At 43.6% G+C, this 27,090-nt stretch overlaps 2 protein-coding genes across 3 annotated transcripts in view; both read left to right on the forward strand.

Moving 5' to 3' along the window:
• Positions 1-11,571: 11,571 nt before the first annotated feature.
• Positions 11,572-12,513, forward strand: LOC143380616 (mitoregulin). Its single transcript, XM_076833764.2, has 2 exons — positions 11,572-11,854; positions 12,422-12,513. The coding sequence occupies exon 1, from the start codon at positions 11,605-11,607 to the stop codon at positions 11,773-11,775; it is 171 nt and encodes a 56-aa protein (XP_076689879.1). The 5' UTR covers positions 11,572-11,604; the 3' UTR covers positions 11,776-11,854; positions 12,422-12,513.
• Positions 12,514-16,120: 3,607 nt separating this feature from the next.
• Positions 16,121-27,090, forward strand: part of LOC143379887 (nephrocystin-1-like) — a 47,936-nt gene continuing 36,966 nt past the window's right edge. For both annotated transcript variants that reach the window (XM_076832602.2, XM_077105149.1), the window contains exons 1-4: positions 16,121-16,214; positions 19,354-19,427; positions 24,555-24,615; positions 25,616-25,740. In XM_076832602.2, coding sequence (XP_076688717.2) covers positions 16,146-16,214; positions 19,354-19,427; positions 24,555-24,615; positions 25,616-25,740 — 329 coding nt within the window. In that variant the 5' untranslated portion in view covers positions 16,121-16,145. The remainder of the gene's footprint in view (positions 16,215-19,353; positions 19,428-24,554; positions 24,616-25,615; positions 25,741-27,090) is intronic.

Here is a 27,090-nt window from a genome sequence, read left to right on the forward strand (position 1 = left end):
GTCACAGCCTAATAAATCCATCATAAGTGGAAAATGTTGGGGCTGGGGTATGACTCAGTGATACAGCACTTACCCCGCATACATGAGGCCCTGGGTTTGTTCCACAGCATCCGCGTGTGCGCACGCGCGCGCGCACACACACACACACACACACACACACTCACATTTTTAAGCCAAAAGTGCATTTAATAACCTCACCTATGGAATATCATAGCCTAGCCTTGCCTACCTTAAGCATGTTCAGAGGACTTACATTAGTCTACAGCTAGGCAAAGTAATCTAATGTGAAGTCTGTTTTATAATGAAGTGTCAGGTATGTCACATAATTTATTGAATACTATCCAGAAAATGAAAAGCAGAGTGGCTATATGGGTACACACTCACACCATCCCACAGTCAAAAGATTGTTAGCCTGGAGTGGTGACACGCCTGTAATCCCAGCAGCTACAGAGGCTGAGGCAGGAGGATTGCAAAGTCAAGGCCAGCCAGACTCAGAAACTTAATGAGGCCCTAAGCAACTTAATGAGACCCTGTCTCAAAATTAAACATTTTTTTAAAAAAAGGGCTAGGTGTATTGCTCAATGGTTAAGCTGAGAAAAAAAAAATTGTTAATTCACACCATCATTAAGTCAGGGACCCACTGTACACAAATGAGCCTGGGACATCTTGTCATGACAGAGAGCAAGGGGGCAGACTGAGAGGACTGGTCATGTATGGAAGGACTCGGGGACCAGCTTCACTGGCCAGAGATGACATCGTTGGAGCACCAACAAGGGTAATCATAGCAACAGGCTGAAACATTAAGTAAGCTGAACTCTGTGAGTTCCTAATGACATAAAGAGTTCAGCCAGAGGAGGCCTGGAAACCAATTCATTATTTGGAGAACTGGTGAATGAGGAGAAGACCCAACATATACCCCAACTTTAATTTCATTTAATCAAACTATATTCAGGATACCACTGGGTGGATGGCAGGAAGTTTCTCCTTACTGCCGTATTCCAGGTGAGAAGGAAGAAGAAACGTAGCATTAGAGCATGACCACGTGCAGTTCCTGCTGAGCTCACGGGTGAGGGCCAGGGCCACCGCGGCTCCCGACATCATTGGGAAGAAAAAATCAGGTGTCTCTGACTCCCCGCAGCACCTATGATGTACCCAGGCTGAAACTGAACTTGACAAAAGTCTCTACACCTAACAATCACTGTGAAGAAGAGAGAAAGAAAAAAAGAAAGTGAGGGAGGGAGGGAAGGAGATGGAGTGAGAGAAGGAAGGAAAAGTGGGAAGGAGGGAAACAGAAGGAAAAGAAGAGGGAAGCCAGGTGCAGTGGCACAGACCTGTAACCCCAGCAGCTTGGGAGGCAGGAGGATCGCGAGTTCAAAGCCAGCCTCAGCTACAGTAAGGTGCTAAGCAACTCCGTGAGAACCTGTCTCTAAATAAAATACAAAATAGGGCTGGGGATGTGGCTAAGGGGTCGAGTGCCCCTGAGGTCAATCCCCAGTAATAATAAAAAAAAAAAAGGCGTGAAAAAGTCCTCTAGGCATGGATTTTACATGCAAGTGGGTGGAGTGGTGATCATACACACACACCACTTACAACGTGATTGGCATCGCCCTCCCCTTAAACATTCACCATTTCTTAGTGTCAGGAAGCTCTAATCTCCTCTCTTTTCTAGTTCCTTATAAATTTGTGATATGCTGTTGTAAACCACGATCGCCCCACTGTGATCTAACTGCACTTGAAACCATTATTCTCCCCAGAATGTAGATTTTTAAGAAGAGTTTTGATTCTCAAAAAGTCGGAGCACTGTTGATGCTTGGTATTCTTGTCCTAAAGTCCCTGACCACTGAATTAGCCATGTTGACTGCTGCCCCTCGGGGTAGGTTCCTGTGGGCTATGGTCACATTTTCATCCACTGGTCAGGCTGCAGCCCTGTTCAATGTGCACTTCTGTTTCCCTCATTTAACTCACAGCTGACAGCACTGTATCTCATGCTCCAGTGAAGCTTATCTAGCATATTTTCCCCACAGGTAAGTCCCAGATCTTGCTCTTAGGAACACTACACAGCACTTCAGTGCTTGCTTGAAAAAATGCAAATATGCAAAAAAAATAAATCGTGGACTCAATAGAATAGGACACTTGTTTGTAGCAAGTGAGAACTGAAGCAAAAGAGTACAACTTTGAATGACCTCAGCTGGGGGTGTGCATGTGAAAGGACCCAAGTCTTGACAGTTCTGCAGATGTCTGCAAATTCCTGCAAAAGCACTATGAGAATTGAGTACTGCAGGTATTGGTTTTGGAGTTGCACATACGTTTTAGCAGGTTGTCAAATTCACAGAATCTGGAGGAATGAGGAGTAATTGTATTTCACAGATCCAGGATTGTAGCTAGGTGAACAGACTTGCTCCAGGTAGGCCATTTTTGAAAGAGCCATGGTGGTTTTCAAGTGATAAAGACCTTTGATGCAGCCATAAGAAGTTTGTGCAAGCTTCTCTGCCCACCCGAGAATCTTCCTCCACAGTGTGGAACAACCCCTGCCCAGTGCTGTCTCTGGACAGCGGATGGTCCTGTAGCCATAGGGTTAGTGTTGCCCACCTGGTCCACGGGTCCCACACAGTACCCAGATCCATCCACACCTGGTGCCTTACTCTTTCCCAGCCACTTATTTGTCTGTCAGTCTCCTGGATGTGTCTTGGGTGCTCAGAAAAGGTGTGTCAACTGACAGACACCAGGCTCTAAGCTGGACCGCTGAACTCGAAGTGAAATACAGGAGAAAGACCAGGTGTTTGGGGATGGAGGTGGAACGATGTGTCACTCTGGGCCGGTAGGGGAAAAGTGAACAATTAAACTAGGAGGATCTGAGGCGGGTTTAGTTAAAGGATTACTTATAAAAGGATAGGGGCTCTAGAATAATCTTTAGGGCTAGCCAGGCTGAGCTGGCACCATCCTCAGCCCCCTCCCCAGGCCAAAGGGAGAGGGAGACGCAGCTGCTTCTGCGAGGAGGAGCAGGGAGGATGGAGACATGTCCTCCTTCAGAGGGGCCAGAGCAGAGTAAGAAGGCAAAGCCCTCTGTCCAAAAGGCACAGTCACCTGAGAGGTATTAAAGTGTCTTCAGGGGGTCCTCCTCCTTCCCCTCTTCCTCTCTCGTGTTTTCCGTTCTCTCTCTCTCTGTCATGTTGCTTTTCAATGACTATTTAGTGTCACACTCCCTCCAAAGAGGGAACAGACCCTCGCAGGCATCTGCTCTGGATCTTAGGAGACCCTTCCTCCCCACTGCAGGGTTCTGCTGACCCCAGCCACTGGACTGGGTGGATGTGTCACACCCCAGCAGGAGGAGAGCAAGCGGAGCCAGGCATCCTCCATTCCCAAGAGCTGCCACCCTAGCCAACATGGCAAGAAAAGCAACCCCCCAGGAATTAGAACCTTCACCCCAGGATGCACCAGGCACCCGCATGAGCTGGGGAAAAGGCTCAACCCTTCAAGAGGTGCCTGTGGAAATGGCCAGGGTGCTGCCGACTTGTGGGATGGTGGAGGACGGCCACAGCCACGCCCCAAGTGTGGGCACCCTACCCTAACCCCCCATGCACCCACACCTTACCTGGGGGGTAGCATGGCAGCAGTTGCTGCACCAGGGGAGAAGGGAAGGCTGTGTGAGGCCAGGGCACTCAGTGGGAAAGCAGGTGGCTGAGAGCCCACCTTGGGAGATGGGCCTCTCCTAAGGCAAGGCTCCAGGTCCTGGCACATGCTCTACTGTCCCGATTGAACTTCCCCTTTTGAAACTCAGATTCAAAGCAAATTATGAAGAATTTCAGGATGGCCACTGCAGAGCCAGGGCCATTCTGAATGTGGAATCCTGTGAGCTGTGCCAGTCCTACCCCTGTGAAGCCATCCCTGAGAGGAGAGGGACAAGATCAACTGGAGATGACACCATGGAGAGGCAGTCAGGGAATAAGACCCCAACCTCGCTTTCCTCCCCATTTCTGGGTGGGTCTCTTCAATGGGAGAACCCAAATGCCAGCCAGAAGGCAAGATTGCCAGTGGAACAGAATCCACAGAGGTCCGCCTCCTGGGGCCGATGGAAGGACGGAAAGATGTGGAGAGTCTAATCCCACCCAGTCTGCACCCTCATCCCTCAGGATTCACTCTTTAATATGGGTGGGAAAGAGCTACCATATCACTGGAAGCTAATGTCAGCTTGGTCATTGGTATGGTCTGAATGCTTGTGTCCCCCAGATTCATGTGTGGATCCCTAACCCCCCATATGGTGGTCTTAAGAGGTGAAGCCTCAGCGACATGAGGGTGGGGCTTTCAGGAATGCAATTGGTGTCCTTATAAAGAGGCCCCAGAGAATTTCTCTCAACCTTTCCACCATGTGAGGATAGAGCTCCATACCTGCCATGCTGCCATCTTGGATTTCCCAGCCTCTAGAACTGTAAGAAATAAATTTCCATTGTTTATAAGCTACCCTACCCTACCTGTAGTTTGTTACAGTCACACTCCCACCTGAAACAGAAAGGGAGCCACCAGCGACATCCTCCATAGAAAGTAGTGGGACAGCAGGCAACAATGAAGTAACATCAGCCTGACTGCAGAAACACTGCTTCTGTAGCTGGTCCCAGGACCTACGGGGTAATGACATCCCTCCACCTGCTCCATGATCCCCTCAGCCTTTGCTAAACAGGGGTCTTTAGCTGGCAGAGTGATCCCACCTTCCTCTCCTACGGGAACTCCACTGGCAGTCCCATCTTACTTGGGTTGCTATAGTTTTTTCCATAAACTTGTACAGTGGGACGTGGAAATATAATAAGAGATGTCCAATGCACCTCCAAGACTCCAGACCTGGCTCTCCCTGCCCCACTGTAGAGCAGATCTTCCCTTGGCCACTGGGACTATTAGCATAGGCAACATAAAACCCCTCCCTGTGCATGTTGTTTGGCAGCACGAGGAGCCCAGAATAGGCAGGGATATTCCACTTGCAGGGCTTTGGTACCTGGTAGAGAGAGTCTCCCTTCAGTACCAACACTGCTTTGGTTTGGAAGAGTGTATCCCACAGGTCCATGAGTTGGAAGCTGGGTCTGCAGGGTGATGCTATGGGAAAGTCCGATGGGCCTTTAGGAAGAAGGGCCTAGGTCACTGAGGGAGCACCCCAAAGGGCATTCTGGAACCTCGTGCCCATCCTCTCTTTTTCTTTGCTTCCTAGCTCATGATGTCAGCAGTTTGTTCCATTGTGCACTCCTGACATGTTATGCTGCCTTTGCCAAAGCCCCAAAGTAGTGGGGGAGTCACAAGGTCTAGGGATGGATCCCCCAGAACCATGAGCCCAAATAAACCTTTTCTCTTTACAAGTTAATTGCATTGAGTATTTCGTTATAGTAAAATGAAGTTGAATAATGCAGACATCTCCAAACCTTGTAGAGGCAGAAAGCAAAACTTATTTGAGTGAGTTGTTGGGTAGAATAGTAATAGGGGCCACTTTTCCCACCACCCAAGACCTAAAAAACATCCGTAAATGGGGGAGTTGGCATCACATATGGAGTGTTTGCTGGCTCAAGGTGTCCCATCTGCTGCAGGGCACGACCACCCTCCCAGCGAGCGCAGCACCTCAGCTTTCACTAGGACAGCCATTGTTCTCAAGCCACCCACTTCTCCGATAAAAACTGGAGGATTCCATGAGTTTCAATCCTCACTGCCAAACACCTGTGGCTAAACTGGGTGTCACCTCCATATTGTGCATCCCTGGAGAAGGCACAGTGTCAGGATGTGAATGGTGGTGCCCGCACCTGTTCTGTGGCAGGAGAGTTAAATCCATGCCTGGTGAGGACAAGGCATTGACCCCTTAGAGACAGGAATCACACAGTGTCATCACCCTGCCACTCCTCCTCTATAAACTAGCCACTCCTCCTCTATAAACGGGATGGTGGCAATCCCAGGGCTCCGTGGCTTTCAGCAGTGGTGGGGACTGAACAAGCCTGGTGAAGGGAGACCATGTTACCTTCTATCCCCAGCTAAACTACCACCTTGCACATGAACCTATTTTGAGCAAGTGCCAGGGAGGCGGGGAATGGACGTCTGGCACCCACAGGAAGGGTCATCTTGCTACCTGGCTTGTTGAGCACCTTCTCTGTGTCAGGTGTCCCCTGGTGGTCATCCAAAGCAGGTCCACTCATGAACCAGGAATGGGATGTTTCCAGAAAATTCTCCCGGTCCTCCTGAGCATGCAAGTGCAGGCTGAGAGAGAGGCAGGGAGCTGGAGGAGAGGCTGAGGGAAGTTTGAGCAGGGAGCTCACACAGTCTCCCTGGGCCCTTGAACAGGCCCAGGCCCAGTCTCCCACTTATTATTCTCTCTTAAAAATGGGGCACTGCTGTATATATCCAGTTATCAGCCATCAGGTAATATTCCTTTCACAACAGTCCACTCAGGCTCCAGAGTCCTTGAGATCCCACAGGCAGGAGTGCAGCTTCTACCTGGGTTGACGAGCAACACAGGAAGTGCTGAACTAAGAGCATTTGCCACAGAGGAAGATGGGAGGTCTCCGAAGCAGTGCTCTACGGGGGGCTCAGCAGAAGCTCCACACCTCATTCTCGTCGCTGCCACAGGTACTCCCAGTGCCAGAGTTGGCTCCATGATAACAACAGCTCGCCAGTCAGTCTCACGAGCTGCCGGCTGGAGCAGCACCCCAACCCCCAGACCCAAAGAGCCACTAGATGTATTGCCAAGCGCAGCTACTTCCCTATTCACTTTAGAAGGGATATCCTGACCTGCCCAGACCACTGGACACCTGGACACTCACCATGCAGCTTGACCCTGAACTTAGCTGTCTCTATGACCTTCCGGCTTGTACCTGTCCTACAAAGACACCCACAGTTCCTAGTATTTCCTGTTACCAGCCCATTGCCATGAACGGACCAGCATGCTATTTTGCAGGATTTCAAGATTGTCAAGGTTCCTCTGAACAAATGGACAGAACCCTGAAGCAAGACAGTGAAAATATAAGGCTGTCCCTGCAATAGAAATGCAAATTGCTTTTGACTTCTCCTCTGACGGGATTGGGAAAGAGAGCCTTTACCAGGTCAATCAAACACTATGGTGAATGCCAAAAATCCGCGTGCAGAGCTGCAAACTTCAGACTTCAAACTATAGTCTGACCACTCCAACATTACTGTAGCAGGGGTCTAACTTGAAGACACATATATTTTACTATAAAAGTATATTTTGCCATTTGTCTATGCTTAGTAATAAATTTGCATTTTTTTTATTTGATATAACAAAGGCTTTGATGTAATTTCTCTTAGATTTTGCATTTTTTCGTTATTATTATGCTTAACCTCAAACATTATTGATTCTTATATCATTGTATTAGTATTATGAATAATCACATGAAATGTTGTGAATATAATTATAGGGAGTTTTTTTTTTCATTTAGTAGGAACCTTTCCATCAGTGTGGAAAACTAAGAAAATTTCTTCCCGCTGTATAATCTGGCGTTTGTAGCTTAAAGTATATTTTTCTGTGAATAAAATGTACTAAACAAATGCTTATATAATTATATCAAAATGGATTCTGCTGTCATGTATGACTAAAAAGAACCAATAAATTAAAAATATATCCAAAAATGCAAATAAAAAGATGAAAAAAACTATGGTGTTTAGAAATGAAATATTTGGGAGGTGATTAGGGTTAAATAAATTCACCTCAGTGAAGTCCCCGTGATTGGATACAGGTGACTTTATAAAGGGAGGGGGAGGGGAGATCTCGGAGGACACCCATCCTTACAAGTGTGGTTCCCACCCCCTGATTCTCTGCCCTGGCTCAGGACTCTGCTGGCCATCCTCAGCTGCTGCCCTTGCCCCTGAAGTGGACCTGGGAAACAAACCTCTCCTCTTTACACTCCTCCACTCTGGTACTGTGTTATTAGCGACAGTGACTGGATTAATAGAAGGCGAATGCTCTGTTTTAATCAGATCACAGATTCATCTTTTATGGGCACATTCAAGTATAAAGTGACCACTTTATTGCTTAGGGCCTGGGAGTTGCAGAGGAATGTAACGTCATTTATATATTTTAAATGAATTTACATAAGCAGCAAAGGTTCAGTATGGTACATGCTTGGTAAGTGCTTGGAACAGCAAACTCAACAGCAGCAATTAATGTATCCTTCAAAAGACACTCTGTAATCAATGAACTCATGACATTTGACTATTTAGCCTATTATTTTTTTTTAAAGAGAGAGAGAGAGAGAGAGAGAGAGAGAGAGAGACAGAGAGAGAATTTTTTTAATATTTATTTTTTAGTTTTCGGCAGACACAACATATTTGTTTGTATGTGGTGCTGAGGATCGAACCCGGGCCGCACCCATGCCAGGCGAGCGTGCTACCGCTTGAGCCACATCCCCAGCCCCATATTTAGCCTATTATTAATCCAAATTTAATATTCACCTCAAAACTGGTTTACCATTATCAAATCCACTAAAATGTCCTACTGAAACAATTTTCCAAGGTGAAAAAAAATGCAAAGACTCAAGCTGGGGACATGTTGGCTTCTGAAGAGGGATTTTAAGAGTGTAGATCTTTGTCTCTTCCCAGCAGCTCTCTGAATATGACCCCAGTTTCCTCATGTTAAAATAAGGGCATTGCACAGTCTGGCTGGCTCCACTGGACTAAGGTTCCCATGTCCAGGATCTGCCTATTTTTAGCCCAAGGTATCTTAGGGATGAGGCCAGAATTCCAAATGAGGTCCAAATTTGCAACAACACTAGTGGCCCAGGTACACAGTCTCAGAAAAAGACTCCAAAATGACTTAAAATTAACACATCATACCAAACTTTTTGTTTTATAAGTGAGAAAACTTAATTAAGGAGAAATTTCATGTTTTCTCCTGATTAACCTACTTATCTTTCAAAATTCAGTTCTGAGGTGGAGGTACATAGCTCAGTGGCAGAATGCGTGCCTAGTAAGTGGGAGGTCCTGGGTTCCATGCCCAGCACTGCAGAGAGGAAGAAGAGGAAGAGGAAGAGGGAAGGAAGAAGAGGACAGGGGGGAAGAGAGAGAGGACCTGAGAGGAGAGACTGATTTAATTTAGCCATTCACCCAGAAGATACAGCTGACCACTCCCTACTGTCATCAACATCAAATATTCACTGTTGTCAGTTATCTGCCAGTCCCTGTTCTAAGCACTTAGGATTCATGGTGCACAATGGAGACGAAAATCCTTGCTCTCAAGTGGCTTATATTCTAGGTGGGTGGGGGGAGGGCGGGAGGCACTGCACTGTAAATGTAATAAGTAAATCATGCTGTATGTGGAAGGGAGCCAGTACTAGAGGGAGACAGAACAGGATCATGAGAATCAGGAGCACCAAGAGTGGGGATGGCTGAGTTTGTGATTGACTTATTTATTTATTTAGTTAGTTAGTTAGTTTTGAGTTTGAGATTTTTACATAGTCTGATAGCCTCATAAAGAGGTGAAAGTTGATTAAAAAAAAAAAAACTTATAGGAGATGGGGAAACGAGCCAGGGAGTATCTGGAAGAGGAAGAACAGCAGTTCAGGTCACAATGAGCAGGCTCTTGAGAGATAAGGCTAGGGAAGCTGGTCACACAGAGCCCTCGGGGCCACCACAGATGCTTTTACACTCCAGGGTTTGAGTAGAGCAGTGATATGATCCAACTTCTTTCCTGCAGGCCCACCTGCTCTGGTTGCTATGTGGGGAATAGAACATGGTGGACAGGAAGAGAAGCTCCGAAAGATGGTGGGGGCTGTTGCAGCCCCTCAGGTAAGAGGCCACGACTGCTTGGACCCAGGGCGGTAGCAGAGGTCGGCTCTGTCCTGAAAACACTACAGGGTGAGCTAAGAGATGAGATGACGCTAATGGGTAAACATGAGTAAAGTGTTTCCTTGAGTTTTGTAACCAAACAAATCAAACCAAGGACAGGGTTGTGGGAACTCCTGATTTATACCTGTCGGATGTATAAGCGACAAACTACCACTTGAAACTGGCAATTTGAAGGGGGCGGGGTGTGGTCAGAGTCTTGTGATTCTGAGCTCTCAACTTGTGGTATCTGACACTATTTCCAGATAGAATTGGAGGACATTCAACTGCTGGTGTTCACTGCAGAACTGGTTGGTGTGTGGGGCTTCTCCCACATCTGATGTCTGAAGTGTGGAGCGTCTGCATAAGAGATAGTCGGTACTGAAAACCAGAGTGGGAAAGTGTTTTTCCCACACTGTGTAACACATTGCTGCAAACTTAGCAACTTAAAACAATACACCCTTATTCTCTCACACTTTCAATGGGCCAGGAGTCTTTAGCTAGGTCCTCTGTTAAAAGTTTCACAAGGCTGCAACTAAGGTGCCAGGCTGTGTTCTCATCTGGAGGCCCCAGTGAGGAAAATCTGCTTCCAAGCTCATTCAGGTTGCAGACAGTTGGTTTATTTGTGGTTGTAGGATAAGGGATCTAGCTGTTAGCTTGGAGCACCCCGCCATTCCCAGGGGTCACTCACAGTTCTTTGATGTCAACTCCTTCAACACTTCCACCCTCTTCATCAAGCTGTAAGGAAAGTCTTCAATGTAACATAAAGCAATCACAGGCTGACACCGTATCACCTTTGCTTTACTCTATTAGTTAGAAGCAAATCTCTGGACCTGCACACTCAAGTGCCTGAACACCAGGAAGTGGGACACACTCGGGATCACAGTGACCTGTATCATTAGAAGTGTGTGTGCCCCCCATCTCAACAATTCTGTCTCCTGTTAGCTCTGGCATAGCATGGCTAGTGTGACAAAAGAACTTCATTTTCTTTTTAATTTTTTTTTTTTTTTTTTTAGTTGTTGACAGACCTTTATTTTATTTATTTTTAATGCGGTGCTTAGAATCAAACCCAGTGCCTCACACACGCTGGGCAAGAGCGCTTCCACTGGGCCCCAGCCCCAGCCCTAAGAATTTCATTTTCAATTTAAAGAAATCTAATGATCAATTTAATTTAAAAACCCATAGTAAACTCAGTTTCAGGAAAAAAAAATTGTGTAAGTAAATGAGACTTCTTTTTCAACTGTAAATTTTATAAAACTAGACACAGATCAAATGTCTCCACTGAAAACTCAGTGTTTAAACAGTATGATTGATGTTAATTGTAAAGATATACACCAAGTTTCAAAGACAATACAAAAACCAGAAATCTCTTAAATAATTTCCAAACTGATGTTGAAATGATAAGATATATTATTAAAAACAATTTTATCCGCTTGTACTTATTTTTGAAAGAAACGAGTTACCAGAGGATTTTAAGTTACACACGTGGTTCAAATTCTATTGCTGAGCAAAAATAAAGAGGTGCTGAGCTTACACTTGGCAAGACACCAATGTTAGCTAATAGTGCAAGGAAACATCTGATTAATGATAGATAGGACACTGTGGAGGGCGCAGAGGGGTGCAGACGGGCTCTCCAAGCGCTGGGAAGGTCTCAGGAGAAGGCCGACCTGTTGCTGACACACCCAGCAGGACGCCCCGCGCCAGCAGCTGCTCCGCCGGCTCTTCGCCCCGTGCCCACTGTGAACGCGCGGCGCTGCTTGACCCTCGCGCAGCGCCGTAGGCCGCGCTGCACGCCGGGCGGCCGCGATGGCGGACGTGTCGGAGAGGACGCTGCAGGTGTCGGTGCTGGTGGCTTTCGCCTCCGGAGTGCTCTTCGGCTGGCAGGCGAACCGGCTAAGGAGGCGCTTCCTGGACTGGAGGAAGCGGAGGCTGCAGGACAAGCTGGCGACGACGCAGAAGAAGCTGGACCTGGCCTGAGTGGACGCCTCGCGATGCGCGCGCGCGCCCCCGGCTCCCTCGCCCTCCCGCCCGCGGGGCCGGCCCTTCCCCAGCGTCGGTGAGCAGATGGATCGTGGGGCCTGGGTCCGCGGTAGGGTGGGGCCGCCGGGAGGGAGTTGCTTCCCTCCCCAGAGACCAGAAGGAGGAACTTTGCTGAGTACTAGCGCTTGGGTGTAATAGTTGAGCTTCCTGCGGGGGTTTGGTGGCACTGACTTGCCACGTGCAGTGTCGCCGCACCCTGACATCGTTAAAAGTGAAAAATCCTGGAAAGAACGACAGGGGAAAAAGGAAAGGCCATGGGAACCACGAAGATACCTCTTGCACCTCCTCCCCCTCCGTCCATCCCCGTGGCTCCGGGGGACCTCTTTGCATTAACGTTTTGTAAACTCCAGGCAGAAAAACTTAGGTTGTGGGAAGTTGGTGAAGAGGAAAGAGCAGTGGTCTGGAAGTCAGAATCCTTGCATTTAGTCCAGACTTTCTCATCAGAGCTGTTTGTCATAGATTTTCAGGACCTCCGTTTCCTTGTAACAGCAGATCTTAATAATTCAGGGTTTAAAGCTACAGCATAATTATTTGAAGTTAAAGAGTGTGTTACCAACCTTTTCTTTTTTTCTGTTTCCAACAGCTTGCTGAAGAGGGATGTAGAGTACCGGAAAGAAATAAGTTCTTCTTGCACTTTATGAATCTATTTTTAAAATAAAAAAACTTTAAAACATCTTTGAACCTTTTTTTCCTTTAAGGGAAAGGGATCTTTTGCCTGCTGTTAAGTTTGCTGTGTGAAGAGATTCTGGATTCTTAAGCTTATGCATTAGCAGTTTTCAACAAGTAACTTCTTTCCTTATGGAATCTATGCCGGGTCGTTGGTACAGCCACAAGGCAGAGTTCACCAGGGAACCATTGTGGGTCCTTTTGTTGGACCAGGAAAGCAAGGGTCTGTGTACACATAACTGAGGTGAGGATGATGTATGTAAGACCTTTGCACTTCAGAGAGTGACAGCGTACCAAGTACAGAGTAGACATTTCTATTGGCAGAAGTCTCCTGTATATCTCATTACGGAATATACATGTGAACAAGAAATGTTATCGAAAAGAGCTTGGTGATAAATTCTGTAAATCAAGAGTGAGTGACTAGGTCCACGGTTACTTTTTATTTGCAAGTGATGCTTTCTAGCACACCACCCTTGCTCATTCTTATAAAGATGACTTTTGTGTCTCAGCTCCATAGCAACATAAGGAAATTTAGAAAAGGTGTTCCTACAGAAAGTCTATTAAAGTCACACTACTTCCAACTTTGTTCTTTTTCATTCTGTGAATGCAGTACATAAGGACCCAAAGGATGGTTCTTAGAGCTTCATCCTGTTGGCTCCAGTTAGCTGAAGCTTTCTAGTTACCATCTTTCATTGAGGCTCAGAGTTAAAGGCTCAGAGTTACAGCTCTTCGAGACACAGTAGGTTTCTTGAGGTACATGTTGCCCTTCAACTATTGGGATGTTCCTTGTTAAGTATCTGAGTTCTGACAAGTTCTGCTTCTGGACCTGTTCCTGTACCCTGTTCCTGGTGGACCTGGTCTTTCCAGGTTCTTTCCTCATTGCTTGCATGCAGCGCCCTGGTGTACTCAGTCCCCATCTCCTGTCCCATATCTGGGCATCCCTGCCTATGGGCTTGTGCTGCTCATTCCCAAGTCCCTTTGTTTCCCATGGGTCTTCACCCATTCTGTGCCACTCCTAATCTCATTTTCTGTGCCTATTATCTCTTTATGCTCTATGCACGTGTGTCCCCATCTCTATAGTGGGGAATCCCCCTTGATATTCTGTCACCTTTTTCTTACCTTTACTCAAATTAGTTTTTCTCCCCTGAAATGCTTTCTCACATACAGGCAGCACCCTTTGCTATGTTAACCAAAACTGGAAACAGGAGGTTGGGAGCCAGGAGTCACAACAGTAGATATCCTAGATATGACATACTGCTGACTTGAGATAAATACCCCACCCCCACTTGCCATGCCATTTAATCACAACATCTACTTGTCTTGGTTGACTCACTCTTCTATCTTGTCTTCTTTCTGCCCCATATGGGCTTCTCAGACCACCTACTGCATTCCACATTGCTTTAGCTAAATCCTGGATCTTCTTTTCAACAGACTTGGACCTCATCTCATACTTGGCTTCTTTGATCTCAGCAGGTGAAACCCTCCTTGTTTAGGACAGCTGACATCAGTAAAAGTGCCAACTCAAGACCACTGGTTATCCTACCCTCCAGTTCACCTTGTCAGTTATCCTGGGCTTCCTGATCACATTAGACTCCATCCCCACTTACACATTTACCCCTCAACACTGTTGTTGCCACCAAACTTAGCAGAGGAAGATAACTTCACCTTTCTCATGTGGCCTACCATAAGTGGGTTCTAATGTGTATCCTTCTGGTGTCGCAGTAATGTTTCTTCCCAGTGTATATCTCATTCCTAGGAGATTGCTCTCCATCATATGAGAAGATAAAGGCCGTGAGGTGGGAATTCCCTTAGCTCTCAATGATCTGACTAAAGCAGTGGTTTTCAACAGGGCCGACCATTACGATCATCTAAAGAACCTTCACAATAGGAATCCCTGAAATTTTGCTGCATGTAGTTGGTTTGGGCGTTAGGATTTTAAAGCTCCCCAGGTAACTCTAATGCTCAGTAGAGGCTGAGACCCAGTGGTTCAGGCTCTGTTGCATGACCTTTCCTTTATTGTTGGGGACTGCAAATCAAGTCAAGATGGCGCCTGGCAGTTTGCCAGGAGGAGTGATTTGTGAGGCAACGCCACCGAGCCATTAAGATGATGGGAATTCCTTATTGGCTGATTGCTGTATCTGGATGATGCTAATTGAGTCAAGCTGTGTATAATCAGTTAGGTATATATACCACTGTTGTCCCGCAATAAAGCAGTTCCAGCTTCAACCTTCAAGTTGCTTGTCACCTCCCGGTTATTTTGCCCAGGCGGACTGCAGCACTTTACTTGGAAAGCAGATGTAGGGGCCCCTTCATAGGCTATCTCCTCTCTGGTCTCAGTTGTATCTGTATCTACCCTGGACCTTCAATCTTTCCCAGCTTTCCCTTAATCACAAGAACAGATCTTGACTTAAAATTCCTTTTAGTTGACCCACTTGAGAATGAACATGCTACAACTAAGTACAGCATCTTACAAACACAAGGTTGACACAAGAATTCTGTACACAGCATAATTCCATTATATTGTCCAAAAGGAAGCAAAACAAGTTTGTAGTGTTTACTTTTGGTGGGGGGGGGGATAAGGGTGAGTAAGAACTAGGAGAGGAAGAACTGTTAGGGTGCATGTAATGTTTCTTAATCTGGGTGCCATTACATGGGGCATACAGTGAAGATTCAGGAAGCTGCATGCTTTCATTCTGCACTTTTTTTTTTCTGGGTACTGGGGATTGAACTCGGGTGCTTTACCACCAAGTATGTCTCCAGTTCTTTTAAATTTTTTATTTGAGATAGGGTCTTGCTAAGTTGCTGAAGCTGGCATCTAACCTGTGATCCTCCCAGTTCTGCCTCCCAAGTTGCAAGCAATACAGGCAGTACTTGGCTTTATGGAGTTTTCTATCATTTTTGAAGAAAGAAGTATATAATAAAAATGTGACAGTTTGGCTTGACCTGTGGAATCAACTTATGTATAGTTCTGAAGAACACACACTTATATTAATGTGGTCCATCATTTGGGAGGTTAGCTGGGTCTATCATTCTTGCTCAAGTAAAATGTTGCCACAGTGGAATTTGGGGATTGAATTTACAGAATTCAGCCCCGCTTGGGGAATAATTATTACCAGCTTCCTAAGAGTGCATGTAAACTGGGGATCAAGGTGAAGATGCATTATTTGCTCGCAGACTTGCTTGGAACAGAATCACCATCCTCCCAGAATTCAGATGGACGACGTGCAAAATCAGAATGGAGAGAAACTACAGTTATATCCCAGAAGACAAAGACTTTGAAAGCAACAGTATGCGCCAAAATCATGCACCCCGTGAAGGCTACACTGGACAGTTCTTGTAGTTATGAAAGTGTTAAAACGCTCAAATCGCATCTTAAGATTTGCTCAGTGAGACTGGCATGAGTCAACAGCATAAAACAGCACCCCAACCCGAGGTAATAACGATACGCTGTGGCACGTGTAGTTTCGCACACCCGGGGCTTCGCGAGTCAGCCACGGCCACGGGCGTGCTACCGCCCTCACTTTCTTCCCGCCTGTCAGCGGGTGGGCGGGGCTAGAGGGCGGGCGCGGCGTGGCGTCATCTTCCGGCGCCGCCTTAGTCTCCCTGGCAACCGGCGCGCGCCGGGCGCCGCGGCCTAGGAGATGCTGCCACGCCGGCCGCGGGATCCGCTGCAGGCGGTGCGGCGCCGCAGTCAGGAGCTGAAGCAGCAGGTACGGTGGGGCCGGGCGCACCCCGGGGTGGACGGGGGGGCGCGGGGCGCCGCGGCGCTGCGGCGCTTTCCTTCCGGCGACCCCACGCCCTGGGAGCTGGCGTCTGAACCAAACGCTCCGCACCCGCGACCTCCCCGCGCCAAACCCCGCTCCAGCCCGCGCTGCGCCCGGCCCGGCCCGGCCACCCACGGAACCTCCCGACCGTCCACGACAGACCGCCTTCCCCGCCCTGACGGCCCCCAGCCGCCGGGTCTGCAGCCTAGGGCTGCGCAGGAGCTGCCCTACCCGCGCCCGCCCCGGGCTCTCTGGGTCCCTGTCCCTGGAACCACCGCTCCTGGGGCCCAAGCCCCAGGAAGAATCCTACTGTGTCAGGACTGCAGGACCTGGAGGGCGAGCAGGGACGTTAACTAGAGGACACACAAGTGATGTCTGCATGAAAGTTAACTTCAAAGATAAACCAGTGGCAAAGGAGATGAACTCTCCCAAAGACTGTGAAAGTGGCCACACTCAGTCTTGGAGAAGGCGTGGCCGGCCTGGCACCTAGACTCTCTGCTCCAGGGTGTCAGGTTCGGCTTTCTGGAAAGCACTGTGACGAGGTGTAGCCCATGTGCATGCGCCCAGGCTGGGTAGTGGAGTTCCAGAAACCTGCCCTATGTAATAATGAAACGTTGGGACAGAGATTGATAGTAAAAGTACTGGTCTCATTGTTGCTTAATAGAAAAAATGATACACTTTAATGAGAAATAATAGGGGAATGAATAACTTTCGATGGGATATAATAATACTATGACTAAACTTTTGTTAAATCTTAATGTGTTAGGGAAAATATTTGTGATCAAATGGCAAGTTAACAAAAACAAAACGGAATAAAAGGTATCTTAATGACGTTTTTCTATATATAGTACATGAAAAAGATATAAAAGAAAACATGCTGAAATGGTATCTCTGTGGTGGAATGCTGGGAGTAGTGTTTTTTCTCATTTTTAAGTACACCGAATGCCTATGCCTTTTTTTTTTTTTCCAGTACTGAGGTTGAACCCAGGTGTGCCCTATCACTGAGCCACACCAGCTCTTTTATTATTTATTTGTTTTTGTGGTACTCGGGATAAGTCTGGGGCCTTGTGCATGCTAGACATGTAAGTGCTCCACCGCTGAGCCACATCCCTAGCCCTTTTTATTTTTTATTGTGACACAGAGGCTGGCTAAATTGCTGAGGCTGGCCTTGAACTTGTGATTCTCCTGCTTTAGCCTCCATAGTAGCTGGGATTATAGGTGTGTGCCATTTCATCCTAGGTCTATTACCTTGCAAGAAAAAAAAAGGTAAATAGCAATTAATAGGTTTATTTTTTTAGATTCTTTATCAGTTTGCTAATTTTATTTTGTAAAAAGGGATCTATTGCCAAGATTTTTACTCTAAATAAAATCATTTTATAATATATCAGTTAAAAATAAGCCAGGCACGGTGATGCAGGCCTGTAATCCCAGCAGCTCTGGAGGCTGAGGCAGGAGGATGGTGAATTCAAAGCCAGCCTCAGCAAAAATGAGGTGCTGTACAATTCAGTGAGACTGTCTCTAAATAAAATACAAAATAGGACTGGGGTCATGTGCCCCTGAGTTCAATCCCTGATACCTAAAAAGAATTTTAAAAAATAAATTTTAAAATGTACCAAAGAATTTGGCACATAAATATTTAAGTGACTTTGTTTTGGAATCACAGTGGTACAGCAAAAGCAAAATTGTCTCCTGGAAGAAATGAAAAATAAAACTTGATGGAGTATTGACTTACTTCCTGGTAACTTACTGTGGTTCTGTATTTAATTTTAAATTTAGTGGGACATTAAGAGAACCAGGAAATTTTTCAAAAGTAAACTATAAAAGCAGTTAGTAAAGCAAAAATAAAAGATGATTACAAAATTATTCAATTCGGAGACAAATTGATTCAGGAACCACTTGATACCTTGAATAACTGGAAAGGATATTTTAATAGTATTAGCTCATTCTTTCTTGTATCCACAAAAGAGACCTGAAAAGAAAGTGGACGGGGCTGGGGATGTGGCTCAAGCGCTTATGTGCTCGCCTGGCATTCGCGGAGGGGGTGGGGGGTGGGGGCTGGGTGGTTCGATCCTCAGCACCACATAAAAATAAAATAAAGATGTTGTGCCCACCGAAAACTAAAAAATAAATATTAAAAATTTCTCTCTCTTTAAAAAAAAAAAAAAGAAGAAGAAGAAGAAGAAGAAATTTCCAGCATGGTATCCATGGGACAAGGAATCAGCTTCCTATTTGGGTCACTGAGTGTATGACTTTTGTAAATAACTCAGGTGGATGCCAAATAATAAGGACAAAGAAGAAGCTAGTGGAATTTACTTCTTTTTTATCTACTTTATCTTTTCCACATAATCTTCAGAAAAGAAACCAAAGAAAGGTGTGCCTTTTTGGAGGGGTACATTGACAAAGATGCAAGTAGTCTTTAGTAACACGGGAAGTCAGGACAAAGTCATGGTACATTCGATGCAATGAATACTATTTGGTAATAAGGAATAAACTTATGATACAACAGTGTGGAAGCATAACATTACATGGTTCATGTAGACAAGAGTTCATACTGTACAGTTCATTTATATAAAAGTTCAAGAGTAGGCAAAATTTAGGGTGGGAAAAAAAATCAAGACAAGTTTGTCTCTGGAGGAATGGGATGGAATTTACTAGAAAGGACATTGGAGTTCTTTTATGAGGTTTCAGTTTTAAACACACATGTTTGTCAAAATGCAGCAAATATACCTTTTAGGTTTGTGCATGTCTTTGTTTTACATCAAATATTCAGCTCTCTTAGTGGTAACTATAGCACATTATTTAGGGGGCAGTGTATTGGTGACTGCAGTTGACTTCAAAATGCATAAAAATAAAGTGGGTTGATGGATAGATAGACCAAATAAGTAGGGTAAAATGTGAACAGTAGAATCGAGGTAGTGGCATATAGGTATTTGCTATAAAATTCTTTCAACTTTATTGTATGCCTAAAAATGTTTATTTCATAAGGGGAGAAAAGTAAATTTTTATTTCCTAAGACAATAGACATAACTGAAATGTAAGTATCATAACTTAATATGATGTTTTAAACTGTCTCCGTTTGCCATAGGTTGATAGTCTGCTTTCTGAGAGCCGATTGAAAGAAGCTCTAGAACCTAATAAAAGTCGAGATATTTACCAAAGGTAAAGTATGCTCAATTATTGGGTTTTCTCGGGACTACATTTATATCTCAATGAGTTGGATTTAAGGCACAGAAGTTGTTTGAGACTTTCTTGCCCTCTTTCCCTTTCTTTCTTGCTTTTTCTTTTTCTTTATCTACTTTTCCCTCAAAAGACAAAATAATAATGATAGATAAATTGAGGTAACAGTGAATAAGATTTTCTAAAATGTACTTTTAAATATTTCCTATCATTAATTGAGGTAACAGTGAATAAGATTTTCTAAAATGTACTTTAAAATATTTCCTATCATTATCTATATCTACCTGGTCTTAATTTGAAATGATAAGATCAAATAAAGAATAGTAAATATTAAAGAGAAGCACCTATCATTTATTTTATACTCTGTATGGGCCAGGCATTATAGTCTGTACTCCTCAAACTTTTTCTTAATTTTTTTCAATAATACCATAAGGTACTTATTAACATAAATAAGAAAATCAAGGCTCACAGCAGTTAGTTAATGCATCTAGCATTATTTGGCTTTAAGACACTAATGTTGGGAGCCTATGAAAATGTTTTAAGGTGGCTAAGAAATGCAGAATTCCTTGAAGCAAGGGAGGGCACTTGACGAGAATCTCAGAGGTGCAGGGTTTAGTCCATTACAACCAAATGGAAGGACTGCATGGTGATGTCATGAAGGTCTAGAAGGAACCAGCTACACCTAGTGGTTGTGGGCTTGTTGTTATTGTGCAGCAACTAAAATCTGCTCAGAGTGTACTGTGGTGGCTCACGCAGAATTACCCTAGGCCCTTGGCTTGTGTAGCCCAGAAATGATCAGAAATCTTGCTAGAAGCAATTTGTCTTTGCTTGGGATAATGACCTTTAATTTTCTTGAAAAGATATGGTGTTCTCTATATAAGTAAGTAGTTTCTGGTTTTAATCCCTGGGAAATTTTAACATTAAATAGACATAACAAACTAAACTGAACTAGACTGCTAACACTTTTGCATTAAGTTCAGAACATCATTAAGTTAATCTACATATTTTGGGGTATTTAAAGAGTTTATAGCATCCAGAAGAACATGAGAAGGGGCACCAGGAGATAAATAGTAAATACTTAAGTAATAAGACCATGGGGAAGAAAAGAAAAAGAGCATGAGATTCATTCTATCAACTTAAATTATTTATTAGAAGTATTTGGAAAAGTTTTACTTAAGCCAGGAATTCAAAGTGCCTAAAGGCAAAGTAAAATATAAATAATTTTTTAAATGTCAAATGGAATTTAATTTACCATTATTGGCAGGATTGATTGTTTAAGGAATTATTTCAAATTAAGTTAATTAATAATAGTGAAGAAAATAATGAAGGTAATCGTGCTTGCTTTGCTAGATTTAAAAACAAAATAATATATACAGACTATATTTGAAGCCTTAGGGAAAGCTAAGTTTTGAATTTTCTTTTAAATAATATTAAGTGTTGGGGCTGGTAATGTGGCTCAAGCCGTAGCGTGCTCGCCTGGCATGCGTGGGGCGCTGGGTTCGATCCTCAGCACCACATAAAAAGAAAATAAAGATGTTGTGTCCACTGAAAACTAAAAAATAAATATTAAAAAATTCTCTTTCTTTCTCTCTCTCTCTCTCTCTCTCTCTCAAAATAAAAAATATTAAGTGTTTATGGGGGGAAGGGATTGAACCCAGGCCTCTTTGCCACATGGTTACATCCCTCGTCCTATTTATTTTTTTCTTCTGAGACAGGGTCTTGTTAAGTTGCCCTGGCTGGCCTCAGACTTTCAGTCCTCCTCCTCAGCCTCTAGAGTTGCTGGGACTGTAGATGTGTGACACTCCGCCTGGCAATAATAAGTATTTTTAAGCCATAGTTAGCTTGTGTAGAAAATGATCCCTTCACAGTCCCTTAAAAATTCACCCTGATGTTTGCAAGTCTGAAAATGTCATTTTGCCCTTATGTTTGATTAATAGTTAGCTGGTTATAGAATTTAAAATAATTGCTACTAAAACTTTTGAAGGCATTGTTCAGTTTTCTTTGCATGCAGTGATGCTGGTAAGTCTAATTATCGTTCCTTAATAATTAGCCTATTGACTTTTCAGCCTTGGTGTTTTGAAATTTTAGCACAATATATTTTGGCATTGTTTTTATCTGTTTAGCACCAAGTGGATAGTTTCACTTTGAAAACTCATATATTTCTCATGAGCTCTGGGAAATTTTATTTTACTAAAGATAATTTCTTTACTTCCATTTATCTATTTTTCCTGAAACATCTTTGTCGGGTGTTGAATATCTTGGATAGATTCTCTAGGTTTCTAAACCTCTCATGAATACCTTTTGTTGCTTGTTTTTTTGCTTACGCCTGGGAGATTCTCTTGACCTTTTTTTTTCTCCTGAATGGAATTGTAATTGAGGATTGGGTAACAAATACTGACATTATTTTGTGTAGCAGCCACAATTAAGTCCATCAGACATTCCAAATAAAACACTAACAAAAATTTTTATAACTTCTATGAATGTTTTATTTTACTGATTATGTTGTTTATTTACTAGTGTTTTTTCTTGTTTTCAAATTGTTCTTTTTTTTTTTTTTTATAGTATCATATTCCTGCTTTCAGATTTTCTCCTTCCACGCTTAGGTTTGTTTTTAAGTTTTCTTCTGTTCTTTGAATTGTCTTTGCTTCCTTGGTGCTCAGATTCCTATTTATTTATTAATTTTACATTTTATCCTTATGTTGCTGGTTTTCTTTATTTAGTCTAGTGGCCCTTTGCTATTCATTTTTATTTGAGAATGTGAGCCTGGGTTGGCTCACATTTGGGTTCTTCCACTGTGGCATATCTTGGTGTCTTTCCTGTTAGCACCATATGCTGAATGCTAATCAAGTTTTTAGCAGGTGGACAGGGCTCATCATGGGGTCAGGAACCAGCCTTTAGTCTGAGGAGCCCTCAGTGCAGAAATAGGTGTGCTGGAAAGTTCTTTAGTAATTATGATTCTCCCAAAATCATTTATTATTATTATTATTATTATTATTATTATTATTATTATTATTATATTTTAAGAAGAATCTTCTGGTTCAGTGGAAGAACAGAAGGTGAGGTAAGAGAAGAGAGCTAACAGGCTCAGGATTTCTGTAAATAAACTTTAAAAAATTACTACACTTATTACAAAAGAGCCTTAACTAAATGTAAACTTAATGAGAAACTTTGCTCTTTCCCTGAGAAATACAAAGACTCCTGATGGCTTTAAGATTGATTTCCCTAAACGTGCACCCATGTGCATCCTAGACAGACCTTCATAATCCTGGAGTCTTCTGCCGGGTGTCCCTCATGCCTGTGTGACACTTGATAAGAGTGTCACTTGATAAAAGAGCATGCTTCTGTTTTTTCCACGAAGCAGAAATTTGTTGCCCTCTCTTGCTGGCCCATGATCCTTTCCCATTCTTTGCTGTTTGGGGTTATTACCTTCGAAAACACTTTAGTCATTTTTTGTTTGGTTTCAGGAGGCAGAGAAGATGGGTGTGTGCTTAGTTTTTATCCTGAACCAGGAATCATAAATATCTGGGCTGTTTGAGGATTTGATAATTTTATAGATATGAAGGAGATAATTATAATTATTTTCTTGGATTGTGTATTATACAAAAATCATTTTGCACTCTGGCTCTCAAGTGAGATTTCTGAGTTCTTTCATTCGAGCAACAGGACATCTGTCAAAATAAGCAGCTTTACTAAGTCTCATCTGACAAAACTCTGCTGCTGGATTCTCCGGGGTGGGTCAGTGGCTCCTGATGTCCTAAGACCAGCTGTTGGTGACATTCTGTCTATTCTGCCAGCCTCAGCTTGTTGATGATGTCCTCAGAAGTGCAAAGTCCTTAGGGGGCAGTATTTAAGAGCAGGAAGGGGAGGGGGGTTCTTAATGCCTTGCTATAGAGGCTGGGGGCAGGGGCATCCTGAGCATGTTCTTTTATGTTCTGTTGGCCAGCCCAGGTGTCCCCCCACCACCTGCGGTGGAGGCTGAGAACAGAGGTGCCAACAGAGCACAGGTCACAGGATAGAGGAAGCCAGAGGAGGGTTTGGGGCAGGCACCTGGCAGGGTCAACCAGTTTCATGTTGCCATTTCTCTTTTTCTGCCTATTTCACAAAGGACTTTTGACTCCTACCCCTTTTCCCTTTTATGTTACTTTATGTCATTTCACTCACATCTGTAAGAGAAAAACAGCTCCAATAACACAGAAGTCACTTTTTAGAGAGTGAGAGAAAAGCCAGGGCTCTGAATACTGAAAAAAGATTTGATTTTTGAAAACTCCTCTGGGTGCCACGGCACACACCTGTGATCTCAGTGGCTTAGGAGGCTGAGGCAGGAGGATCAGGGGTTCAGAGGCAGCCTGAGCAACTTAGTGAGTCTCCAAGCAACTCAGGGACACCCTCTCTAAATAATGCAGAAAAGGGCTGGGGTTGTGGCTCTGTGGTTCAGTGCTCCTGGATTCAATCCTTAGTATCAAGAAAAAGAAAGAAAACTCCTCTATCATCAGTTGTACCCCATTTTTGGTCATTTTTTATATCTCTTCTCTGGGTGTCTGAGACTTAAACTGAGATATATGAGCTGTCTCTGTAGCCCAAAGCATTGTACCTGTCCCGAGAGCCTGTTCAAAAGGGGTGCGTGTGGCAGTGGCAGGAAGAGGCAACCAGAGTCCGAGTGCCTACCTGTCCTCCCTGCTGCCCTCCCAGGGACCCACTGTGGTTCTTTTTAGAACCTTATTTTCTCTGCCTGGAGTCAGGCTTGTTGGGAGACTTATACAGCTGTGGTGGGGGTCAGTTGTGTCTCATGTCCAGTTCCTTGGCCTTGGGAACTGTAGAGCTGGGGAGGTGTCTTAGAACCCAGAGCCCCTCCTCATTTTAGACTCAAGAGACTGAGGCCCCAGGTCCCTGACATTTCTGAGCCTGGTTTTCCTGCCCAGGGCCTTGGAGCGCCCCCTTGGATCATCTAAAGCAATGGGTACAAAAGTTTTTACATGTGGATTTTTAAACATCATTCTTAACAATAGCCAATGGCCTTGCCTGCTTAGTGATTGAATGATTTTTTTAAATAGCTTTCTAATTGTGACAACAGAAAAGTCATTATATTTTCTTTCTTTTTTTAAAATTTAGATGTATCCAGTTAAAACAGGCAATAGATGAGAATAAAAATGTTCTTCAAAAGTTAAGAAAAGTAAGTATTATGTGAATCATATTAGAAAAAAACTTTTTATATAAATATTTTCACTAAGAGGAATGAATTGGAGTCAGTCAGTTCCTGGGTTTGCATTAGAAATAAAGCCCAACCCAGAGGCGCTGAGTTGGGGCATGGGCTCCCAGGTGTGCTTCAGAGCAGAAGAGAACCTCTAGCCCTGCTGAGCTCTTCAGCATTAAGGACCCAGAAACCCAGACACTGCCTTTCAAATGTGTGCATTGTATAACTTAGATGAGGTGCAGTTTAGAGCTGTTTTGATTTTAATCCCTCTGAGGGTAGAGTCTAGCCCCGGGTGAGTGGAAGGAACTCTGGTCTCAGTGTCAGCTTTCACAGCAATGACTGCCAGATTGGAGGAGCAAGCTTTACCCTTGGCTATCCCTTCAGGACTTTTTTTTTTGTATGGGCCTGAGTTTCATCTATGTGTCTAGGGCTAGAGGCTCATGGAGCAAGTGGAAGTCACTGAAAGTGTCCCCTGCCTGTGTCTGAATCCTTGTTACTGCATCTGAGTGTCTCTTCTGCATTTCTGCAGTGACACAGAACTTTTCAACTCAGGAGGCAGGCTCGCCCTGAGTTTGAAAACCTAGTTAACCCATTTCACAGATGGGAAAACAGGCCTTCAAAGGTGAAGAAACAATGTCTCTGTCAGTAAGCGGCAGAACCTGGGACCAGCCCTCGCCTTTCTGACTCTGGAGCCAATATGCTGTCAGACCCTGTCCCCTACTTGACTGTAGAGTGTCTGCAGTGCTCAGCAAGAAACAAAACGAAAACAAAACCATGTGGTTTTGTGTTTTCATTTGGCTTGCATTCCAACTCAATAACTTCCTTTCTTTTAACTCTGATGTATTTCCCTAAGATAAGTGTAATCTCACACTAGTCTTTATTTTGTCCTACAGCACTTACTGTGGTTTTTATTGTTTTTTTTTTAATGAATGTAATTAGGAAACTAAAATTTATTTTTCAATGAAATATTCTCTCCTAGGCGGATGAGTCTGCACCTGTCGGGAACTATAATCAGAGAAAGGAGGAGGAGCAGAATTTTCTGGACAAGCTCACTCAACAGCTGCAGGCGCTTGCTGTGACCACAATTAGAGAACATAGAACTGAGTATGCCATCTTCTTGCCTTCATTCCTTTCTTTCAGATATTATGTTGCTATCATTTTTACATTTGATTCTGAAATAAATATATGCTATAACAGCATAGATATGAAGAAATGACAACAATGGTCTGAATAATGAACAGTTATTGTGCATGATAGGACACGTCAAATCCCAAGAGAGATGTAAAGATGTGCCCGTCCTGGTCTCTGCCCTCAGATTACTCAAAATATAGTTGGGAAAGCAAAACAGAGGTGCGAGAAGCTACGTAAACAATGTTAAATAGCTGGGATGATGCCCTGAGTGTCAGTGTTGATGGTAAGGAAAATGACTTGCAGTGTCTACTGACAGGGTTCCCTTTCTTATAAATGTTTTTTAAAAATTTGAAGTAGACACATAATTGTTTTTCTGCTGGAGAGAATGTTAATAATATCTCTTACAAATTACAAAAGACTTGTAGGTATAAACAAACCCAATTTGTAGGGAGCAACAAAATATCAATTATTTAGACCCTTCAAATGCTGTTCCCCAGCTTTTTACACTGTACTCTGGGAAAAATGCTAAGAATATTGACTTGAAGGTTCTAGAATTTTCACTGAATTCTAGCATTAAGAATGACAGAATAGCTGATATTTTACTTAACTTTTCCACCACAAACAACTATAAAATCTGTGCAAATAAATAATATGCATTCTTTTCAAGTGAACATATAACATTAGCCAAAATGAGCCATATAGGACCAGAGATCAATTTTCAATAAATTTCAAAGAAGTGAAGTTGTATATATTTTTTGATCTCTTAGAATTATATTAAAGCTCAATGACAGAAAAATAACTAGATATCACTAAAAGTCTGCAAATTAAGTTACATACTTTATCTGTATGACCCATTAATTCAAGAAAGTGTTGCACTGGAAATTGGAAAATATTTCAAATGATAAAAATGTATGACTCTGGGGCTGGGTTGTGGCTCAGCGGTAGAGTGCTTGCCTAGCATGTGTGAGACGCTGGGTTTGAGCCTCAGCACTACATAAAAATAAATAAATAAATAAAGGTATTATGTCCAACTACAACTAAAAAAATATTTTAAAAAGTATGTATGACTCATGGGTTGCAGTCAAAGTAGTGCTTAGAAAGGAATTCATAGCATCAATGAATAATTTTAAAAGATACCAAAAATCAATTACTGAAGCTGTTAACTTAAGAAGCCAGAAAAAGAACAAGGTAAGCCCAAGGGAAAGGAAAAAATACAGTGGGAACAGAAAACAGTGACATCAACAGATAAATAGTAGGTGCAATCAGCAAAGCCAAACATTGACTTTTCTGTAAATATTAATCAAATTGATAAATTCTTAGCCA

The sequence above is a fragment of the Callospermophilus lateralis genome, chromosome 14 (genome assembly GCF_048772815.1).
Source record: "Callospermophilus lateralis isolate mCalLat2 chromosome 14, mCalLat2.hap1, whole genome shotgun sequence".
NCBI classification, from domain to species: domain Eukaryota; kingdom Metazoa; phylum Chordata; class Mammalia; order Rodentia; family Sciuridae; genus Callospermophilus; species Callospermophilus lateralis.

Bases quoted from the DNA above. Each gene is read 5' to 3' on its own strand.
- LOC143380616 (XM_076833764.2), top strand. From the start codon at position 11,605: ATGGCGGACGTGTCGGAGAGGACGCTGCAGGTGTCGGTGCTGGTGGCT.